At 39.6% G+C, this 21,842-nt stretch overlaps 2 protein-coding genes across 2 annotated transcripts in view; one reads left to right on the top strand and one right to left on the bottom strand.

Moving 5' to 3' along the window:
- Positions 1–1,208, bottom strand: part of Net1 (neuroepithelial cell transforming 1) — a 53,739-nt gene extending 52,531 nt beyond the window's left edge. The window contains exon 1 of the mRNA XM_047520996.1: positions 1,008–1,208. Within this exon, the coding sequence (XP_047376952.1) occupies positions 1,008–1,135 (128 nt within the window). The 5' untranslated portion in view covers positions 1,136–1,208. The remainder of the gene's footprint in view (positions 1–1,007) is intronic.
- Tubal3 (tubulin alpha like 3) lies at positions 1,134–18,095 on the top strand. Its single transcript, XM_047521009.1, has 4 exons — positions 1,134–1,361; positions 11,159–11,402; positions 15,846–15,998; positions 17,155–18,095. Exons 1-4 carry the CDS (start codon positions 1,134–1,136, stop codon positions 18,093–18,095), a joined length of 1,566 nt encoding a protein of 521 aa, XP_047376965.1.
- The last annotated feature ends 3,747 nt before the right edge of the window (positions 18,096–21,842 follow it).

Raw genomic sequence — 21,842 nt, 5'->3', positions numbered from 1 at the left:
TTGTTAATGAAACTAAGGTATTTTCCTATTTCTCAAAAAGGGACTGGCATATCCAAGCATGACTGGAATGTAAGTTATGTAAAGGACTGTAGTTTATCTAAAGTAATGTTCACTGGATAAAAGGGACTTCTGAAAAGATGGAGTAAACAGGAATTACTATAAAAGGTTTTTATCTCAGGATAAAAACCTGAGAGTTGACAGTTAACATGACAAGTAAGTTAACATTTATCGACCGCTTTTTGTGTACAGGCACATGCTAAACACTTTACATTCATTATGTCATTGAATTTCAAAATGCCCTTGGGTACTATTATATTGCACAGTAGAGATATTAAGAGATAGTAAGCAACTTAACCAAGGTCATTCAACTTGTAATTAGAACCAACTGCATTACAATGGAACGCAGGGTCTTCTGCATTTTTTACATGAATCTTCTTCCAGACACAGCTTTCTGAAGCCCTAGTTTAGTGTCCACCCTTTCCAGACTCAAAGAGTAAATAAATATACGATGCAGATTGTGAAATGTGTTAATAATTGAAACGCCAGTGTCATGTCCTCTGGTCTCTTCACACTGGCAGTGTGGAGCCTTGAGTCGGTCTGTGTTCATCGACCTGCCCAGTTCTTGCAAAGAAGGATCCTGGCTTACGAAAAACATTTTATTTCAAAACTCGCTTTTAGGTGCAAAGTTTGATGCTCGCTCCCTGACAGTTTTATTCTGAGCATCTGCAGTCCACAGCCAGTCGGCGGTGGGGCACAAACCCGCGCGGCTTTCCCTAAGCCCTCGGGAAGGGCCGGAGGAGGGTGTCAACAAGCCGCCCCTCCTCGCGCGGCTGGGCAGCTGCAGTCCGGGGCCTCGCCGGGCGTCAGCTCCAGGCCGAGCCCTCGGTCGCTCGGGCTGCCCACGGCACTCGGACGCCGGGAACCCACGCCCTGCCCGTCTTTACTCCGACCCCCGCGTTCCCGGCCCCCGGCCTTGGCCCGCACCCTCTTCGGGACCCCGCACTCACCTCCCGTCCAGCTCCGGCCGGGGGGTGTCGCCCGAAGGACCCGCGGCGCCATCCCCGCTGAGTACGGAGGCCCGGCGGCTTCTCCTCCGCGGCCGGGGCTGCTTCTGAGCCACCAGCTCTGGCTCCATGTCGTGGAAGAGGGGGTGGAGCGGTGGCCGGGTGCCCGGGAGACCGACAGGGACGGGCACAGTGCCCGCCGCTTCTGTAAGGCAGCAAGTGCCTGTTAGAGAGCCGCCACCACCACCATCATCCGGGGATTTGAAAATGGCGGCTGCGCAGCGATCACCCAATCAGAGGCAGGCGGCGGTTGCTAGGAGATATGGAGTCCCGCCCCCTCCTCTGCTAGACCTGAAGGCGCCCAGGGAAAGGGAGGGAAGGGAGAGAGGGAGGGAATTGGGAAAGCTTGGGTTTCATTCTGACTGTATTTTTCAAACCCCAAGGCCCAGTACTTCTTTCACAGTTTATTAGGACTTTCACTGCAGTCCAAGGCAATTGAACTGGAAGCATTTCAGGTCACTTTTTCAGCTTTTAGGGAGGAGAGAGAATGAAAGTAATGACCTACCCTGAACCTTGATTATTGACTATGCACACACTAAATTATTCTGGTGAGATAGATTCCCAATTACCAAAGATCATGGAACTGTCTTTGAAAACCCGGATTGTCTCTAGGAAACAAGTTGAAATCTAGTTATGAGCTCTATGCTAGGAGGCAGTGCTTGCTTCTAAGAAGGCAGTTAAAGGCACTAGTGAATGAAGAACCTTCTCAAGCAGACGAATGTGAAACAAATGAACACGTTCTTTGATTTTAAATATTGTACTGCCTGCGTTAAAGGCTTTAAAAATGGTCTCTCATTTGGCCCTATAATTCCATTTCTTGGAATTTATCTTAACAAATAAAATTATCTGTTCTTGAAGATATTAATGACACTGTTGTTACAATAGAAAATTTAAAGACAACCAAAGCAAACAGGAAAATGGCTAATTCTAGTTTATCTAGTGGAAATAGTATTTTCAGCCAATAAAATATTGGCACATGTAATAGAATCAAACATTGTAATTTTCAATGAAAACATGGAACATAAAGGCATATTCAGTATATTCAGTCATGAATTATATATTATATAATTATATTGTGGGAGATATAGATATATAGCGGGATAAGATGGGTGCAATGTATTAAGATGTCTGGAGATAGACTTTTGGGCATTTAAAACATTTTTAATTTTACTTTCTTATGTCAAATACTTTTTTAAAAAGAGTGAGATACTGAACTTGTATTACCTTTACAACACAAGGAGAAAATGCTTTAGTTTTAAAAAGGATAAGAAGTTAGGGAGTAGGATACCCTTCATTAACAAACACCTTTACTCCACCTATTCTTCCCTCAAAATTAAAGAAGAAAGTACTGCTTTAGTATAGTTATAGTATAATAATACAGACTGTCATCCCAGGTAGAGCTTTATAGGATGCAGATATTTGGACAAAACCACTTTTTTACTCACAGGAACAGGTAAGATCCTTGGAATTCAGATTTTGTCCTCAGTTCTGCAGGTCCTGAAACTGTTTTCTTTTTCTTTCTTTCTTTTTTTTTTTTTTTTTTTTTTTAGTGTCAGGAGCTGTGGCCCATCCTTTTGGAACTTGTAACAATTACTGTCAAAGTGATAGATACTCCAGGATGTCCATGTCGATGTGGGAATTTAGCAGGAGGGACTTTCCAATGATCAGAATACTGTTTTAGGTGGGGCAACTCTTTCCAATTGTTATTCATTTGGGAATTTATTATTTTGTTCAACTATTCACAATTGTTTATTGAATTCCTGCAGTAGTGTTACAAATACTGGGCCAGATAGTAATACAGGAAGTCAAGAATAGAAGATAAGTTTTGAATGGAAAATTGCTGGGCACCCTAGAAACAGAACAAAGGAAAGTGGACTATACTTAGAATTGGTCAGCAAAAACCTAGGAAAGGCTGGTAAAGACTCCTGGTCCTAGAAGAGAACACCTTTCTGGTGTCTGAATACCTGCTTCCAAATTCGGTGTCCTACTCTGCCTAGGAAAGTACTGAATACATGACAGATGTTCTCTGAATCCTTGTTGTCTCAGCTCCATGCAAATCATCCCTTTCCCTTAACATACCCTTCAGGTCAGGGTTTGAGGAAATTAATTAGATTTCAGTTTTCGTATATGTGTATAAAATCTGTCCAGATCTCCCTCCTTGAGAAAATCTAACTCAACTTTATCAGACCCAGATTTCTTTACGTGTTGATTAATGACCATAGATTTAGAAATATTCTCTTGGAGGATTTCCAAAACTTTTAACCATATGCATATGATAGCAATCATTATGCAAATTAATTTTAAATGTATTCAACAACTAGCACACTACTATAAATTAATATGTAAATAAACAATGATAAAATCTATTCCGTAGTTAAATTAAGCACTATTTTTACAAAACTGCTGATCAGGTAATATATATAATAAATATAATAGTGCAAAGCATTTATCAAATCAAGCCTAATAATTTTCTAATTATTGATTTTGGGGTAATGTTTTGTTTGCCACTATTATCACTAGCTAAATAAAATCACATAGAGAAATGCAATAAATTTATGAATAAAGACTTTCCTATGAGGGAACTAGGAGTCTTAATAATCAGGACAACCAGTTCCCTAATTTCTCTTTATCTCAATAATTTTTTTCCTTTTGTTTTGAATTCTCTCTTTTGATAAATTCACAGCAATTACATTCAGGAGAATGTTTTTGTATGTGTCTGTGTATGAATACATATGATGTCATAATTTAAAAAATAAAAACACATTTAGTATCTCTATTATTGTCATAAAAATGTTTATTAGACTATAATTTTTAGTTTGTGTCAAATTTAATTGCTCTGCCAATGGAAGACAGTGAAGTCCAAAAGTTAAGTAGGTGGCTTCTTTTTTTGCCAGGAAGTGGTGATTCAAGTCCAGGCTTACCTACCCCAGGTTGAAGTAACTTTCTTGCCTGTCAGTGTCCTTGTAAAATGTTCATGGTGGTGGGGCGGGGTGGTCATGATAACTATACTTAGAGTACCCCAGTGAGGTAATATGCCTTTAGAAGAATCATTGGCATAGTCAGAACTATACTGCCTTAGCTTTCATTGCCATGATCAAAATTCAAGTTGTTACAAGTGAAGGGTGGCTATTAAAAAATTCATCCATAAAGTGGGAGGTGGAATTCAATGCCTATAGTGAGTTACAGTTCCTGCACAAAACCACACGACTGTGTCATGAGATGCTGCTCGCAGAGTTAGATGGCTCTTGATCTGGGCGGTCAGAACCTGGTATTTGCCACTGAGCTGCCAGAGCCCGCAGTGCTGGGAAGATACACAAGGGTGGGAGTTAATGTGCATAGGCCGGAGGACCTGGCTGGTGAGCTCAGTGGTACCTCCGGGACTGCCTAAGATTGGGGTGAGCATTCTCCACCATCTGGGATTCCTAGGGGAAGCTGTTGAGGGCCCAGGAGGCTGGACTTTTAGGATAACACTGAGCCAGATATTGAGCCAGGCACCTTTAATTTCTGGATTGTGGGGCAGGGGAGGCCCTAGCTGATGAGGTAGGACTGGGGCAGTGGGGAAGAACTTAGGGGCACAGAAAAGTAGTTATCAACTAGTTTCAAAAGTGCTTTATTTCTTTCTAACAAGCTTATACTTAGTCTGTTCCAGCTGTATATAACTTGGGCTTCATAGGGGAAATACTGGAAATGCCCATTTCCTCCTTTTTCTTCTGCCATCCCAATGATCTGATTTGCTACTCTGCATCTTAGATACTTCAGTTCTTTCATCAAATCTTCAGATTCATATTTGCAGAAAAATCAGAATTAGAAGAAGGCTTTAAAGGTATTGGACCTATGATTTTTCTTATGCTACCAATGGGAAGGTCACCTTTGTGGTGGTTATCTTACAAGGAAAAATTTCAATTATCTCTGAGAAGCAGAAGCATATGTATGGGCACAATAAGGCAGTATATTTGAAATTGGGTTTGTTATATTTTTAATCTATCACATGTGACTAAGGAGGTTTTTTTTTTTTTTTTTTAAACATCTATCTCTATTTATTTCTGTTGCCTGCTATAGTTTGAATCTTAAGTATCCCCCAAGGGTCCAGTGATAAAGATCTGATCCCCATCCAGGAGCTATTGGAAGATGGTGGAACCTTGAAGAGATGGAGTCTTCAGGTCAGGAGTGGCTCGTCCTTGAAGGGCATAGTGGACACTCGCTCCTTTCTCTTCCTCCTCTTTCGCTTCCCGGCTATGAGCAGGTTTGGTCTGCTGTGCACCCCTGCTGTAATGTGCTGCCACAAGCTGAAAGTAAGGGGGCCAATTGATCAAGGACTCAAACTTCTAAAATTGTAAGCCAAAATAAACCTTTTCTCTTTACAAGTTCATTATCTTAGGTATTTGCTACAGTAATGAAAAACTATCTTATCTATCTATGTACGTATTGATCATTTATTTTCCGTATTGGTCTGCTTTCAGATATTTCAATGAGGAAAACTAAAATTCCAAAGATGGGGTGTTAGCTGTTGATCTGAGAGAAGGTGAGTGAAAGTTAACCATACACATGTGTGACCAGAGAAGGCCCTATTGATCAGACGTACACTGAAATTATTTTTTTGTGCTTACACAATCTTATTAAGAGATCATGGAATGTTTAAAAGGCTGAATTGTGCTCCTAGTGGGAAAGAAGGATGGAGGAGGAAAAGGGAAGGATTTGGCTTAATGGGGAGGGAATAAGAGTAGACAGTGATTTTAGTGGCTTCCAGGGTAGCCAACAGAGAATTTTCAAAGAGAACTTTAGAAACCTCGGAATATCAATTTAAAAAAAAGTTTAAAACAAAAATTCCTTGCTTACGAGGTTTTCTTTCTTAGCCAGTGATTCGGCAAGTGGATTGATGGACCCATTTACTGAGTAACACTTTAGGAAGGAACTTTGAAAAGAAAGGAAACCCTAATTGTAAATGCCACATTTTTCTCACGTGGAAATTTTTTCACTCTTTCAAGACCCAAGGACAGCCACCAAGTGTGGCTGAACCAGTAGTGTGGATGTATATATATGAGTTATTTCAAGGAATTGGTTTCCATGCTTTTGGAGGCTGTAGGTCTAGAGAGTCTGAGATCCCAAAGGCAGGCTGGCAGGCTGAAGATTCTTGAGTAGAGTTTTTGCTGAAACAGAAGCTGCCATCCCTAGCAGAAATTTCTTCTCCCTCAAGGAGACTTCAATCTTTTCTCTTAAAGCTGTTCAACTAGTTGCAAGAGGCACGCACACATTATTGAGTACAAAAAGAAGAGAAAGTATGTTTGAATACTATCCAAAAATTCTACTTACATACTAATATTAACATTTTATTATAGAGATTTTACAGCAAAAATCATTAGTATCAGTATTGATTTGAAATGATGCTTCAATTCCACAGAAAATATTAATTTAAAATCTATATGCTCTTGATGACATAGTCTCAAAATGCATCCAGCAAAATTTGACAGAAAAATAGTAAATGAATCCATAACCATAGTAAAATTTTTGACACATCTTTGAAAATAATTGATACTCAAAATTTGGACTTCACAGTAAATCAGTGTGACTTAATAGATCTATTTATCTATCTTAACCTACCTAAAACGCTATATCAAACAACTGCAGAATACGTATTCTTTTCAGGCATTCATGGAACCTTTTCAAAAATTGGCCATATGGCAGAATATAAAGGAAATTTTAACAAATATATAGAGATATCCCTTAAAATGTTTTCTGATATTAATGCAATTAATAAAACCTCATATATATATATATATATTATAGAGTAATTTAAAATAAAGTAGGTAACCTAGAAGATTCCCATATGTTTAGCAGTGGTAGTGGATGATCTGCATGGGTGGGAGGTGGACAGTTTTGGTTTGCTCTATGTATTTGGGATCATTTGACTCTTGTTTAAAGATATCCAAAAAGTGTTAATAAAAGCTGACTTGCTATCACAGCAGATTTGCTATATTCTTTCCTTTTCCCTATTAATGGTTAATGAATTCTTAATACAAGAGGAGAATTTTTAAAATGCTTGTTAATTTCAACAGAGGTGTGTGATGGAAGCAGATTTGGATAAGCTGTCTTTAATTCATCTGCAATTGGCACAAACTTTATCACCAATTGTTCAAACCTAACATAGCTAATTTGAGACCAGGGAACCGAAAAACTAAAAGGAGACTGTACAACTTTAAGTGAAGAAAACTTTTCAGCCCTCAGGTAGAGTCATTTCCGGGCCCTGTGATAAGGCTTAGCTAGAAATGATTGCTCCTCATTCATTACCACCGGGCAGTAGGGGCAAGTGCAGATCAGCATGGTAAGTGGCTTGGTACTTGCACATTGGTGACAGTGCTGATTTGGTGCTGAGGCAAATTTTACTCATCATATTTAGCTCTTTTCCTCCACCAAAGTTTCTTGGTAAGTTCTTAATACAAAAGAAGAACTTTTGAAATAGACATTTGTTTCTTTCAGTATCCATTAGATGTTGGAAGCAGATTTGGATAGGTTCTAATCTATTTGCCTGTACCTTTGCTTCTCTCAAGGTGAAGGTAGGTTGGTTTGCAGTCCTTCACTGCCATACTAAAATACTGAAGCAAGAACCTCTCCTTCCTTTGGTTTTTACATTTGTTTTTGAACGGCTGTGCTGATTTTTCTGTAGAAATCATTTACTTAACTTTCATTTATGCTTTGGAGTTTCTGGGGACTTCAGACCCAGGCTACTATTGCTAGGATCATAAATGCGTGGCAGGGTAAAGTGCACAGACACATTCTTTGCGCTCTATTTCTTTGAGAGTAATAATGAATATTGTTACTTACAATAAATTTGTTTTGAGACCATCATTTAAAAAACTTTGACTTGTTCTTCTTGGTGATACATGGCAGTAGAGTGTGTTTTGACATATTTATACAAACATGGAGTATATCTTATTCTAATTAGGATCCCAGTCTTGTACCTGATGAGATTCACTGTGGTATATTCATATATGTACATAGAAAGTTATGTCAGATTCATTCCACTTTCTTTCCTGTTTGGGGACCATCTTTCAAGGCCCACTTCACCTTTAATCTCTTCTGCAAGAGTCAGTAATTTTCAGTGTCTTAGAATTTTTTACTCCTCAATGGAAGCAATCTTTAAAACTGATTTCATCTCTAATTATCTTGTCCTGTTGTATTCTCTCTCCCCAGCATTTTAAGGATTATGAAATTGTTTTCTTTCTTTTAAGAATTATGCCTTCCACAAATATCATTACCCTAGGTACATATGAATGGTTACACAAATGGTATGAATCTTCAGTGTGTACAACCATAGAAATGAAAAGTCGTACCCCATTTGTGTACAGTGAATCAAAATGCATTCTGTAAAAATTAAAAAAAAAACGTAAAAAAAGAATTGTGCCTGCCAACATGAGGAATACTTCTAGTAATGGAATGTTCTGCATCTTGACTATAAATGCCATTATTCTGGGGTGATGTTGTACTACAGTCTTGCAAGAAATTTCCACAGAGGGCAGATGACTAAGAGGTACATGAATCTTTTTGTATCATTTCTTAGAACTGCATATCAATCAACAGTGATCTCAGTATTAAATTTTTAATTAAAAATTATGCTTTCCTAGTAATTCAAGTAAACTGGGTAGCAGCATTCATTAATGTGCTGTGACTTGTCAATGTTGAGATTTTGTGGACATTTTACACTTATGCTGTTTCATTCTATGACTAATATTTTAGCAGAGAGTTTGGAAAAGAGGGGGAGGCTAAGAGAAGAGTAAGGTGAACTTGGTTCTTCTACATCCCTAGATCCAGTTATGTAATAAACCCAGCTTCTTCTAAAGCCAAGCGGGGGGCTTGTTGAACCAAGTGATTCCTGTTGAGTTGAAAAAGAACAGTTTTACTCTGTTTGAACCACATGAAGAGCAGTGATGTGTTTTTTGTTAGTGATGATTTTTACTGTGACTCCTGTGAGCCAAAAACACATTTCAGTGGAGTAAGGACAGGGCGATGGACAACTGGGGAAGATGAGTGAGAGAAATCTGTATGTAAACTTTACAGATTAAGAGGTTCTAATGATGGGGAAATGATGAACACCCTCCTCCCCTTTCTCAATTTTAACTTAAATATGGGGAATAAAGCTTTGATCTGATTATAGTAGCTAATGTATTTATAACATTTCAAGTCTGCCAGGTGGAAAGAGGAATGAAAACTCTTTGCAGATAAAGGCATTTGAAGATATTTGCAATGGAATGTGTTGTTTTGATTTTTATCTATTACATAGAGGTAGGAATATTAGTTCTAAGGAACGTGTCTGCGAAGTTAAGTTCACAGCCTTTGTCATGAGACTGAGAGTGACACAGAGAAGAAAGAAGGAGGAAGTTCTAGTAAGCACTGAGCTTGAACTTCTCATGAAGCCAGGAAGGCTGCATTATGCCTCCTGAATCAAAGAGACAAAGTACAAGGGTTTGAGGCTGCTGAGCGTGAACAGAGTCCAAGTCAGATTACAAGGGTGTGGTTGGTCAGAACTTGTTCTCTCCCACTGAGAAGTGGTCTGTGTAGACCAAGGCCAGTGATGGATGGGAGGTTGAGGTCTTTCTGCAGTGGAATCTGACTTTGAGACAGTGCAGTTATGGAGCAGTGCAGGGTTGCCCCTCGACTGACCAGGTCCAACATTTTGAAGGGACTGATGATTTGGAAGACAGGCTCCCTCTTGTCTCTCCCATGTGGACTTGTTCTAGGACCACTGGCAATTAAAATGTAGCAATATTAAAATCAGCAATTGCTATTACTTTCGATTTCTGGGATTTAACCTTTTCTTTCCATCTCATGAAAAGTAGATAATTGTGTCTGCTTAAATTACTAAAAAAGTTGTTTGATTAAAAAAAATGGGAATAATGATTTAAAAGTGGGATGGAAGCTGTTGTGGGCAGAAGGAAATAGTAAACTTAGATGAGAAAGAAATTATTTACTATCCAGATGTAACTAGGGTTAATATCTTGATGTATTGGTTTTATTTTAAATGGTTTTCTCGTGCCTTTTGAAAAATGTACAGAACATCATACTCTGCATACAATAATGTGTCTCACATTCTTTTTACTTAATTTTTTATCTTAAGCTCTTCCCACATCATACATTTTTTTAAGGTAAACATTTAAGGATTATATAATGTGCCCTTGGATTAAAGTACAATTCTTTAGATAAATGTCTAACAAGAGATGAATGGTTAAGTTGATTGGTTTTTGGTGCTTAGCATTATAAATTATAATATTATGAATGATATTGTGCCAAAATCTTTGTATTTCTGGTTCTCTCTTTTGTCATTCATTTGTTTATGTCACTTACTTATTTATCTAGTGTATGTCTCAAGAGTTTTAGAAAACATCAGGGTATATACAAATAATTTAAGTATAGTCCTTTATGTAATGCTTTTTATATATATCAATTTGTTATGGAATAGAAGTATTACATTTTGGGGTTGTTAAAGCTATCATATTTTGTCCTTTGCAAATTTTCTACTACTTTTAGGTTAGTAGAATTTTCTGCTACTCTCTTATGTAGAGCACACATGAGTGGTAAGTGTTAAATTTCAAGGTCTGAGAAGATAACCTCTTTTATTTATCTGTGATGACTGATAATACCTGACAAGATTGTGCATTGATTTTGGTTTTATTCCTTTCAATAACTAGCTAAATTTTTTCTGGGTGAGTTGTCATGACACTAACACCCATATAGCACACACACACACACACACACACACACACACACACACACCCACGCATGCTCACACATGTACATACACATATGCATAGATTATATATATTCTTAACTCAGTTTTAGCCCAGTGCACAGGAGGGACTTAATTTATGCTGTTGAAAGAAACTTTCTAATGGTTTTTGAGCCATTGGTTTAGTTGTCCCCAAAGTTTAGTTGTTTGAACCCCGGTTTTTGGTTTTCGCCGACACTTTTGATGATCATCATAAAAAATTTCTCTTGTGGGCTTAAGCTTGGTTCATCTGTGTCATGTGTAGCTAGAAGTGCTGAGTGGCGTTGCTTAGGGTCTGGGTGCCCGTCCAGTTCTAACTCACTGTGGCTTATTTCAGAGGGAGTGCCTTTCCATTCACATCGGTCAAGCCGGCATCCAGATTGGGGATGCTTGTTGGGAACTCTATTGCCTGGAACATGGAATCCAGCCAGATGGCTTCATTCTTGACAGTAAACAGGATCAGCTGGAAAATTCTAAAGTGAAGCATATGAATGCATCTTTTGATACCTTCTTTCATGAGACAAGGACTGGGAAGCATGTACCCAGAGCACTCTTCATGGACTTGGAACCAACTGTTATAGGTAACATAAGGTTTAGGTTCTAGTGTACTTCACCAGGTCCACAATCAAACAAATCAAATAGGCAGAGGATGAGATTTTACTCAGATATCATCTGAACAGGATCATATGGACCTTTTCCAAATGTAGATCTCATTTAATGGCCATTTAGGGTGATAAGCATGACAAACGTACCCAAAGAGAAGACTAGGTCTTTTTTGTGTGATAAAACTAATTAAAATTTTGTTAATTTGTCTATGTATCATAACAGAACACTGAATTTTTTTCCTGGGTTTGTGAGCCTGCTGCCAGCATTATTGGCAAAGAATTAAAAAGTTTGTCATTATTTGCTTATCTAGAGTAGAATATTTGAAAATAATTTCAAAGTATCAAGGAACCAAATAAATCTTCAAATTGTGGGGAAAATCAATACCATTTTATGTTTAGTAATTGTAGACTTTGTTGTATCTTGGGCAAACATTCTTGAAATGGAGCTAGAGAAATACTGGAGTGAGAAGGAGTTTGTACTGACATAGAAAAGAGCCAGAGGGTGGCGGGTTGGAGATTGAGTGTCAGTTATCAGTTCCTACGTAATAAACTACCCTCATACTCAGTGGCTTAGGGTAATAGTGGTCACTGTTTTGTTCATGAATCTGCAACTTGGTGGGGCTCAAGAAGAGAGCTCCTCTTTGTTCCACTGGGTACCATCCAAGGAGGTTCAGATGGGAGCTTTGAAACAGGAGGTCTACTTTGAAAGAGGCTCACTCCCATGGTGGGCAGGTTGGTGCTGGTTGTTGACTGGGGCCTTGGTTACTCATTGAGACGTAGGCTTTCTGTGGGCTGCTTTGACTTCCTCACAGCATGGTGACTGGGTTCTGAGTGCAGGCATCCCATGAGAATAAGAGAGAAGACAGACCATGGCACTTCTATAACCTGGTCCAGGAAGTCATATAGTGTCACGTTAGCCATTCTCCATGGGGTGAGGGAGTTAACAAAGATCCACAAAGGGGGAGGGGCATATGAATGAACCCTACCTGAATGTAAGAATAGTGAGGTTCTAGAAACACATGTGCAAAGAGAAATATTTTTGAAGCTATCTTTGGAAAATACAATCTCTTTGTACTGGAAAGATATAGGCTATCCACACTAGATTGGAGTTGATTCCCTTGTTAGAACAGAGCCCAAACCAGTGACAAACGGATGGGGGAAAGGTGAATGATGTCACTGTGAATGAAAAGACAGAATGTTTTAAGAGGATTGAGTTAGAAATGCTGAGGCCAAGATACCCATGTACAAATTCAGTATTACTCTATAGATGCTGTGAAAGAATAAAACATAGGGAATTACTGATGACTTTAAGAACAGATGAGTTGGGCACAATGGTGCATGTCTGCAATCCCAGAGACTTAGGAGGCTGAGACAGGAGGATTACAAGTTCAAAGTCAGGCTCAACAACTTAGCGAGACCCTAAGCAACTTAGCAAGATCTGTCTCAAAATAAAAAAAATAAAAAGGGCTGGAAATGTGACTCAGTGGTTAAGTGCCCTTGGGTTAAATTCTCAGTACCAAAAAAAAAAAAAAAAAAAAAAAACCAACAAAAAAACCCAACAAACAAACAAACAAACAAAAACCAAATTAAAAAACCTCCCAAACCAAAACCAAAACCAAAACCAAACAAAAAACCCCACTCTAAACAACAGCAACCAAAACCCCCCAAACCAGAAAACAAACAAACAAACCTCACAACCCCTCCCCCTGAAAAAACAAAACCCAAAATAAAAAGAGAATCACCAGATGAGACTGGTGCAGAGGTTAAGATAAACAATTATGCGACGGTCTGATTCAAGTTATAAGTGCCTGAAGAGAATATATGAATTTTTATGCCAGACCAATGAGAGTTTGTAACGGTGAGCCTCAGCTGGAGTCTGGCTTTTCAGCAGCCTAGGCAAAGTGGAATATGTGTTTCCAGCAGATTTTTTGGTCAACATAGTTGAAGGAGCAACATGAGAGTCCCAATCCAGCATCATGGACATTATAGCAGGTATTTTAGCTTGTGCTAATCCAAAGATGCCAGGCAAGCAGAAATATTAAGGTCCAGGATCAGAAGCTGAGAAAGTCAAAAGAGAGGAAGGTAGCCCAACGACTGGAAGAAATTCCCTGATCTTCCAGGACACAGCCTACAGGGCGCATGATTTTGAGGGTCCTGAGTCAGTTCAGACAAAGAGACGTAAGATGTTTTCCTTGTTTTATTCAACAAATAAAAGTGCCTCAGATATTCTAGGCACTGTTCCTAACATTGGATATATGAGTGATATATGAGTGTGTGCGGGTATCTTGGTCTCCCAGGAGACAACATTCAAGTGAGTTGCAGACCAAGAAATATCCAATAGTGTGTCCGATGACGATTAGTGGTCTGGAGAAAAATAAAGCAGGAAGATGAGGAGGGGGATATTGTGTGTGTGTGTGTGTGTGTAAGGAAAGCCTTAATTAGAAGGAAACGAGGTCATAAACCTTATCTTTCTGGATGAGATTAGAAAAGACTTAATGGACAATGTGATAGTCCACCTGAGTTCTGAAGACTGGGTGGGGGAATTTTAATAATTCTTGGGTGAGAGTATAGAAATCATGTCCACAGACACATTCAGATGCATAGGAGTATTGTTTTGGCTTGAACATGAGGAGGACATTCCTATTTAGGAGTCATTGGAAGTGTAAACTGGAATTTTTCTTTTATAGCAGAGAAGTGTCATAATCCATTGGTGAAGAAATTGTAAATAGTTGTGACAACTGAAATCTTAGAAGGCAGACCATGGAATCTCCATGAATAAGATGTTCAATTTGCATTTGATAGGAAATAGAGGCCAGTGAATATTTTAGATTTGGGGGAAAGGCAGATTTAGAACTATACTTTAGTTAAAGATTAATCACACATTTATTCATTAGTATATTTGGCACCAGCTGTGGGCAAGATAAGAATACAAAGAGCATGGATTGAAGAAAATTATAGGATTGTTGTAAGGGTTTGAAGTTATTTGAACTATTTAGATGTGAGGTGTCCCTCAAAAGCTCATGTGTGAAACAATGCAAAAAAGTTTAGAAGCCTAATGACTGGATTGTAAGAGTCTTAACCGAATCAGTGCATTAATCCTCTTGAATGGATCAGCTGGGTAGTGACTGTAGGCAGGCAGAGTGTGGCTGGAGGAGGTGATCTCTAGGGGCATGTCTTGGGAGTCTGTATTTTGTTCCTGGTGAGCGAGAGCTCCCTCTGCTTCCTGGTGCAGTGTCCCTGCTTTCCTCTGCCACACCCTTCTGCCCTGATGTTCTTCCTTACCCCAGTCTCAGAGCATAGAGTCAGCCATCTACAAGCTAAGACCTTGAAACCATGAACCCCCAATAAACTTTTCCTTCTCTGAAATTGTCTTTTCAGTTCTTTTGGTCACAGTGGTGAACAAGCTGACTGAAACAGAAATGTCTTTTAATGTTGGCCTTACTGAATTCCAGACCAACCTAGTACCTGATCCAAGAATACATTCTTACTTCGTAGAATTTTCTGTTAGTAGATTGGATATGCAGATAAATTCATGGAGGGTAGTGGAAGGTAGTGAACGATATTTTTGGCTTTCATAAACTGTCTTGTGTATTTATGCTTCCTGCATTTGAATCACAGGGACATTTGAGTTTGTCATGAGCTTTTGTTGTTGTTGTTAAAATCTCCTATAAATCATACTGATTATAGTTTAAATCAGTATGCTTTTCATGCTATTCCAGCACATAGTTGGCTATTTTTAGAGAGGAATACTTGTCTCAAATACTAAAGCATCATGGGTATTTTGTGGGTTGAATAGTGTCTCCTCTAAACTTTTAATCACCTGGAACCCCAGAATGTGACCATATGTGTAAATGGAGTCTTTGCAGATGTAGTTAGTTAAGATGAGGTCATGTTGGATCAGGGTAGGCCCTAAAGTCAAGAATTGTGTCTTCCAAAGAAAAAGAGAGAGCTCACTGACACAGAGGGCATGTACAACAGAGGCAGCTACCGGCTAAGGAATTGACAGATTGTTAACAGTCACTTGAAGCTGGGGGAGAGAGAGAGAGAGAGAGAGTGAGTGGATTCTCCCTAGAACTTCCTGAAGGAACTAACCTTGCCTAAAACTTGATTTTATAAACTTTTGGCCTCTTGAACTGTTAGAAAATAAATTTTTGTTGTTTTAAGACACATTTTTTTGTAATTTGTTATGGCAGCCTTAAGAAACTAACACAGGGTGTATGGTGGAAAATATACTTACAACTTGTATGTAAAGGATTCTACCTTAATGTAGATTAAGAAAGGCTAATTCTGCAGTATACATTCTGTTCTTTTACCACAACACTGGGGGAAAGGGTGGACTGGAGTATGGAGCCCTGTGAGGATCAGCAAAGGGCTGACCGTTGAACCGCATGTGTGCACTGACTACCTTTCCCCCTGCAGATGGGACCCGTACAGGGAAGTTCCGTTCACTCTTCCACCCAGAGCAGCTTGTTAGCGGAAAGGAGGATGCTGCAAACAACTATGCACGAGGTCGCTACTCTGTGGGCTCCAAGATCATCAGCCTTGTGCTCGAGAGGATCAGAAAGCTGGCAAGTCATCCCGCTTCTCCTCTGATCAGGCCATGCCTGAGTACTGGTGATCGGTAGTAAGATGCACCAACATTATTTACTGGCACCACCACAGCCCCCCAATCCTTTCATCTGGGTGTCTTTGTGGATGCTCAGAGCTGGGAAAGGGTCCCAGCGCCAGCTTTGATTATACCTTGTTACATAAAAAGGGTGACAGAAGCCTTTTATTTACCATGTGGTCCCATTTACCTTTGCTTCTGCTAATGCAGGGTTTATCTCACTATCAGAGACTTTCGTAGCACTCTGACGCACATCATTTTCCAAGTCACCACTGCTTGTGAACTTTATAGAACACACATCCTACCTGAAAATTAGTTACCTTATTTACTGACAGTTAATTCTTCCATAAGGACCTGAGTCTGGAGTAGGTAGTTTGGCATAATAATTAGGTAGCATGTTGCCTGTGACATTAGCACCTCAGATGGAATGTATAGAAGTGATAGGTACTTCATCTACTATGGGGGCAACATTATTTCACTTCAATATTTTGCTCATCACTTTCTTTGTTACTGATAAAGGCCTTGCTTTACATCATATACCAATACACTCATGGAGGCTAGTGAAAGATAATTGAGTATCTGTGCTTTGCTTACACAGGTTGAATATCCCTTATCTGAAATGCTTGGGACCAGAAGTATTCTGGATATTTTTCAGATTTTAGAGTGTTTGTATATGTATCATGAGATATACCAGGGATGGGGCCCAAGTCTAAACACAAAATTCATTCATGTTTCATATACTTCTTATACACATAGGCTGAGGGTAATTTTATACAATATTTTCAGTGTCCCTATGTTTTGACTACAATCTGTCACCATGAGGTCAGGTATGGAATTTTCCTCCTAGTTCTTCATGTTAGCACTCAAAAAGTTTGGGATTTTTGGGCTAGGGATGCTCGTCCTGTAGTAAAACTTTAAATAAAGAGCTTTTCCTACTCCAGAAGTACCACTCAGGTATATTTCAAAGTAACTATGTTTGTTGCGGAGTTAAAACATAAAGCAGTCCTTTCTGGAACTTGTTGACTTGGTTGTGGGGAACTTGCTGTGTCCTACCGTTATCATCCAGTTTACTGGTTCTGGATTTGTTTGGCTGATTACATTGCATGCATTTTCCCCAGGCAGAACAGTGCAGCGGACTTCAGGGATTTTTGATTTTCCGAAGCTTTGGAGGAGGAACTGGATCGGGATTTACATCTCTCCTGATGGAGCAGCTCTCTGTAGAGTACAGCAGGAAGACTAAACTGGAGTTCTCTGTCTATCCAGCCCCTAGAATCTCCACTGCTGTAGTAGAACCTTACAACTCCATCCTCACCACCCATTCAACCATAGAGCACTCAGACTGTACCTTCATGGTGGATAACGAGGCCATCTATGACATCTGCCATCGTAAACTTGGTGTTGAACGCCCCTCCTATGCAAGCATCAATAGGCTGCTCAGTCTGGTGGTATCTTCCATCACTGCTTCCCTTCGGTTTGAAGGACCCTTGAATGTAGACCTTATTGAATTCCAGACCAACCTAGTCCCCTACCCAAGAGTACGTTTCCCCGTGACAACCTTTGCCCCCATCATCTCTGCTGACAAAGCCTACCATGAGCATCCTTCAGTGCTCGACATCACTGCTGCTTGCTTTGAGCTGTCCAACCAGATGGTCAAGTGCGATCCTCAGCTTGGGAAGTACATGGCCTGCTGCTTACTATACCGAGGAGATGTGGTCCCTAAAGATGTGAATGCAGCTATCGCAGCCATGAAGTCGAGGACCTCGGTTCAGTTTGTAGATTGGTGTCCGACTGGTTTTAAAGTGGGGATCAACCATCAGCCACCTGCTGTGATGCCTGGAGGGGATCTGGCCCGGGTCCAGCAAGCTGTCTGTATGCTGAGCAACACCACAGCAATTGCAGAGGCGTGGGCCCGCCTAGCCCACAAGTTTGACCTCATGTACGCCAAGAAGGCTTTTCTACACTGGTACATCACAGAAGGCATGGAACAAGGGGAATTCTCAGAAGCCAGGGAAGATCTGGCAGCTCTGGAAAAGGATTACGAGGAAGTGGGGCTAAGTTTCTGATGCAAATAGAACTGGTGGGAATGAATGTTAAGTTAAAATGTCAAGCCTTCTTTTCAAGCCATTTATAGGCTTACTGGGCACAGTTCCCCTAACTAAAAGAAAAACGAAATCAAAATCAGGCAAGAACCTAAATTCCACACTAACTTAAATGGTTATCTGTCAATAATGCACTTATATTTCCTTGTCTATAGTATAATTCAGCTCTGCTGACTGGGAGCCTTCTGGGGAGTCCTTTGAACTACGGGGGTCACGTCTTGGTGGTTTTGTTTTTTAATTTTAGTTTTTATGTCAGAATGGAAACTAGGCTTTCTTCTATGCTTTCTTAACTAAGAGATTATGAAACACTAAAGTTTATGCTTTTCCTTTTCTGTACCTGAAATGGAAAATGCACATATTGATTATGAATGTTATTTTTTGATCTCTATTTTATATATAGATTAAATAACGCATATTTTCAGTCTGTTTCTTTTCCTTCCTTCCAATGTGGACTTTAAGGTCTCAGTTTGCTTTTCATGCAGATAAACCAGAATACTCTTGGGCCTTTATAAAATTTGGTTTAGTTAAAATGCCAATGCTGAGCTTCACTGCAGACTTGTTAAAGGAGAACTCTGGGGCAGGGAGGGGTGTAATCTGGGGATCCGACATTTAAAAAACACTTAATGAAATTAATTCTTGGTACTAAACAGTCTCACTTTCAACAACAAAAATAGCTATTGTGCTCTATAGACACAATAGCTATAAATGCACTGAAACTGTGAGGGAGATTTTTACAACATGATATTTGTTCTGACTACTATTGGGAATTAAGGTGAATTAGATATTGCAAAGGTGCATTCTTGGGCTTAGGTGATTATGGCAGATTATCAGGAGCCTCATTCATCTGTGCTGTTTAGCTTGCAGTCTTAGCCCTCCAGTTCTTCACTCTTGACCTCAACATACTACGTTCTCTGCCCAAGTAGACATCTGAAGGTAGTAAGCACTCAAGTCACAGTTGGAAGCATGCAGTTGTTTTGTGAGACTTACCAAACCAGAAGGCTGCTACCCTCTTCTTGCTCATACCCCTTGGACCCAGGAAAAAACCCTCTATTATTTGTAGAAGGGACTTTAAGTTTTAGAATAGTTTTAGATTCACAGCAAAATTGAGGGGAAGGGAGGAAGGAGAAGTTGTGCTCCATTTGTGTCAAAACGCAATCTACTGTCACGTTTAACTAATTAGTACAAATTAAAAAAAAAAAAAAACTCGAACAGATGCTTCAGCAGAGATACAGATGACATATAAGCACATAAGAAGCTCATCACTGGGTTCCTCGTTCCTGCCGTAAAGTCTGAAATGAAGAAGACCACGATATCACCTGCAGGTGCTGGGTGCCTGGAACTCCCAGACACTGAGACACTGGTGGGGGCTCAGCTCCTTTGGAAAGCAGTTTGGTATTTTCTTATGAAATTATGTGTGTGTGTATGTGTGTGTGTGTGTGTGTGTGTGTGTGTGTGTGTGCAGTCCACTTCCAGCCATTTGCTTTTGAGAAATGAAAACGTGTTCACATACAGACCTGAACGTGGATGTTCATAGCAGCATCAGCCATAATGTCCCTCAATTGGAACTAATGCGAGGTGGCTTCAGCTGGCGAGTGTGGAACATCTAGTAATGGAATACAACAGTGTAACAAGGAACAACTGACAAACACAGAAAAACGGGCATCTAAGAACGTCAAGCCACGTGAAAGGAGCCAGACACAAAAGCCATGTGCTGTGGGTGCCCTTCCCAGGACACTGGAACCAGAGCCACAGGGACACAGTAGTGGGGGGTGAGGGATGGCTACAGGGGGTTTGAGGGAAGCCTTGTGGGGTAAGGAGATGGTTCCTGGTCCTGATAGTGGTGGAGCTTGTGGGAGGGACCTTGTGGGTTTCTCAAAACTCAATGAATCACATACTTCACACGGGGGAGTTTTATCGTATATAAATTATTCTTCAATATACCTTTATAAAACATTCCCTAAGTTTTGAAGAAAAAAAATGAGTGAGAAGTATGACCCTCCATTTGTAACAGTTGCCCGGGAGATTTTTCATGTTCTAAAATCACTTTTCTAGACGTGGCCTTCAAGAATGCCACTCCGACAATATATCCTACTGCATGCTTTCAACTGAAATCTTTTTCCCTCTGAGGCCAGTGACCGCGGGTACAAGTGACATCTAGAAACCCTTGAATGCCTGCGAAGGTGAGCTGGATTTCTGATCAGGTCTCAAGTTTCTAAATCCTGGCTGGATCTCCTGGGACTCTACTTCTAAACCCCTCTGCCAAGGACTTTTTTAGTGCTGACATTAGATCAGCCTCATTCCATTTGGAACCTAGGCCCTGTTAATTCTGAGATGTACCAGGATTTCAGGAAGGTCGCAGGGGAAGGAGCGCTCTTAATTTCTCTAATTTGCTGTGATCAAATATTTGGGAGAAAATTAATTTTTTTCCTCCTAAACCAAAGAAACAATTTGGTAATCTTTCTCACATTTGACAAAGATCAATAGTGGACTGTCTGGCTCTTTATTTAAGTGTGGAAGAAAACCTTCAATTGCAAGAATGTGTTGTATTGTTTACATTACTGGGATGTGGGGGGGTCCACTTTTCTCAATTTACCTATGTCTTTCTTGTTTGCATTTAAAAATATAATTTATCTTAGTGGCAAATAAAGTTATTTGATGACTTAAATACTATAGACTTTTCACATACTTGAGTTTCCTAGAGAGTGGTCCTTAAGACTCAAGTACTTTTCTTTAGGTATTCTCTTTGCATTAAGTTTATTGTTTAATGAACAATAGGAAAGGAACATTAGGAAGAGTGGGTACAAATCATGGCACTGTTGCAATTATGTGACCTTGAAATGGATGCTTAACTTCTCTATGCATGAAAACCCTCATTGTGGACAAGGTTTTTTTCCCAAAGACTTTCCAGTTCCAGGATTCTGTTGAGTCTAAGAAATTAGTCAACTTGTAATGCCAGTTGACGCTACATGCCTTACAGAAATATTGTATTTAGGTATTTATCAACTTTCTTCTTTATCTTTCATGTTTCTTCTTTATTAGCTTGTGAAATATTCTTTCTAAAGATTCCTTTTGTGGATACCCAGGGACTACAACATTCAAACTCAACATTAACATCTATCATGCAATAGCACTTTTACTGCTCGCCGGACAATGAACCCTGAAACTTCTTTCTCCTCCTGTCTTTTGTGTATTGTTACCTTACATTTTAATACTATGTATATTCTGAATTGCATGAGATATTATTACCATTGTTTAAACAGTGGGTGTTTGCTTAGCTTTGTCCTCATATTTAAACTCTCTGATGTTCTTCATTCCTCCTATACTTCCATTGGGGTAATTTTCCTTCTGACATTCAACAAAGACAAAACCACCAACCCTCCCAGAAACTAGAAAATAAAAACACCCTTCAACGTTCTTTTATATGGATCTGCTGTCAGAAAATCATTTTAATATTTATTTTCCTTTAAACATCTTATGTTAACCTTGGAAAGATATTTTCTCTGGTATAGGATTCCAGGCTGACAGTTATTTTGTTTTAGCATTTGAAAATATGTCATTTTGTCATCGTCTGCTTCCACCACTTCCACTGAGAAGTCAGTTGTCAGTCTTGTTGCCCTTTTGAAAGCAAGACCTTTTATTTCTTTGGCATTTAGGCGGTGGGATGTGCTCAGGTGTGATTTTTGTTGTATTCATCCTACCTGAACTTTGTAG

This window comes from Sciurus carolinensis, chromosome 12 (genome assembly GCF_902686445.1).
Source record: "Sciurus carolinensis chromosome 12, mSciCar1.2, whole genome shotgun sequence".
In the NCBI taxonomy this organism is placed as follows: Eukaryota; Metazoa; Chordata; class Mammalia; order Rodentia; family Sciuridae; genus Sciurus; species Sciurus carolinensis.
This window is presented reverse-complemented; position numbering and strand designations above follow the sequence as displayed.

Bases quoted from the DNA above. Each gene is read 5' to 3' on its own strand.
- Tubal3 (XM_047521009.1), top strand. From the start codon at position 1,134: ATGTCGTGGAAGAGGGGGTGGAGCGGTGGCCGGGTGCCCGGGAGACCG. The intron at 1,362-11,158 runs GCGCCCAGGGAA...GGCTTATTTCAG, and splicing joins CTCCTCTGCTAGACCTGAAG to AGGGAGTGCCTTTCCATTCA. The intron at 11,403-15,845 runs GTAACATAAGGT...TTCCCCCTGCAG, and splicing joins CTTGGAACCAACTGTTATAG to ATGGGACCCGTACAGGGAAG.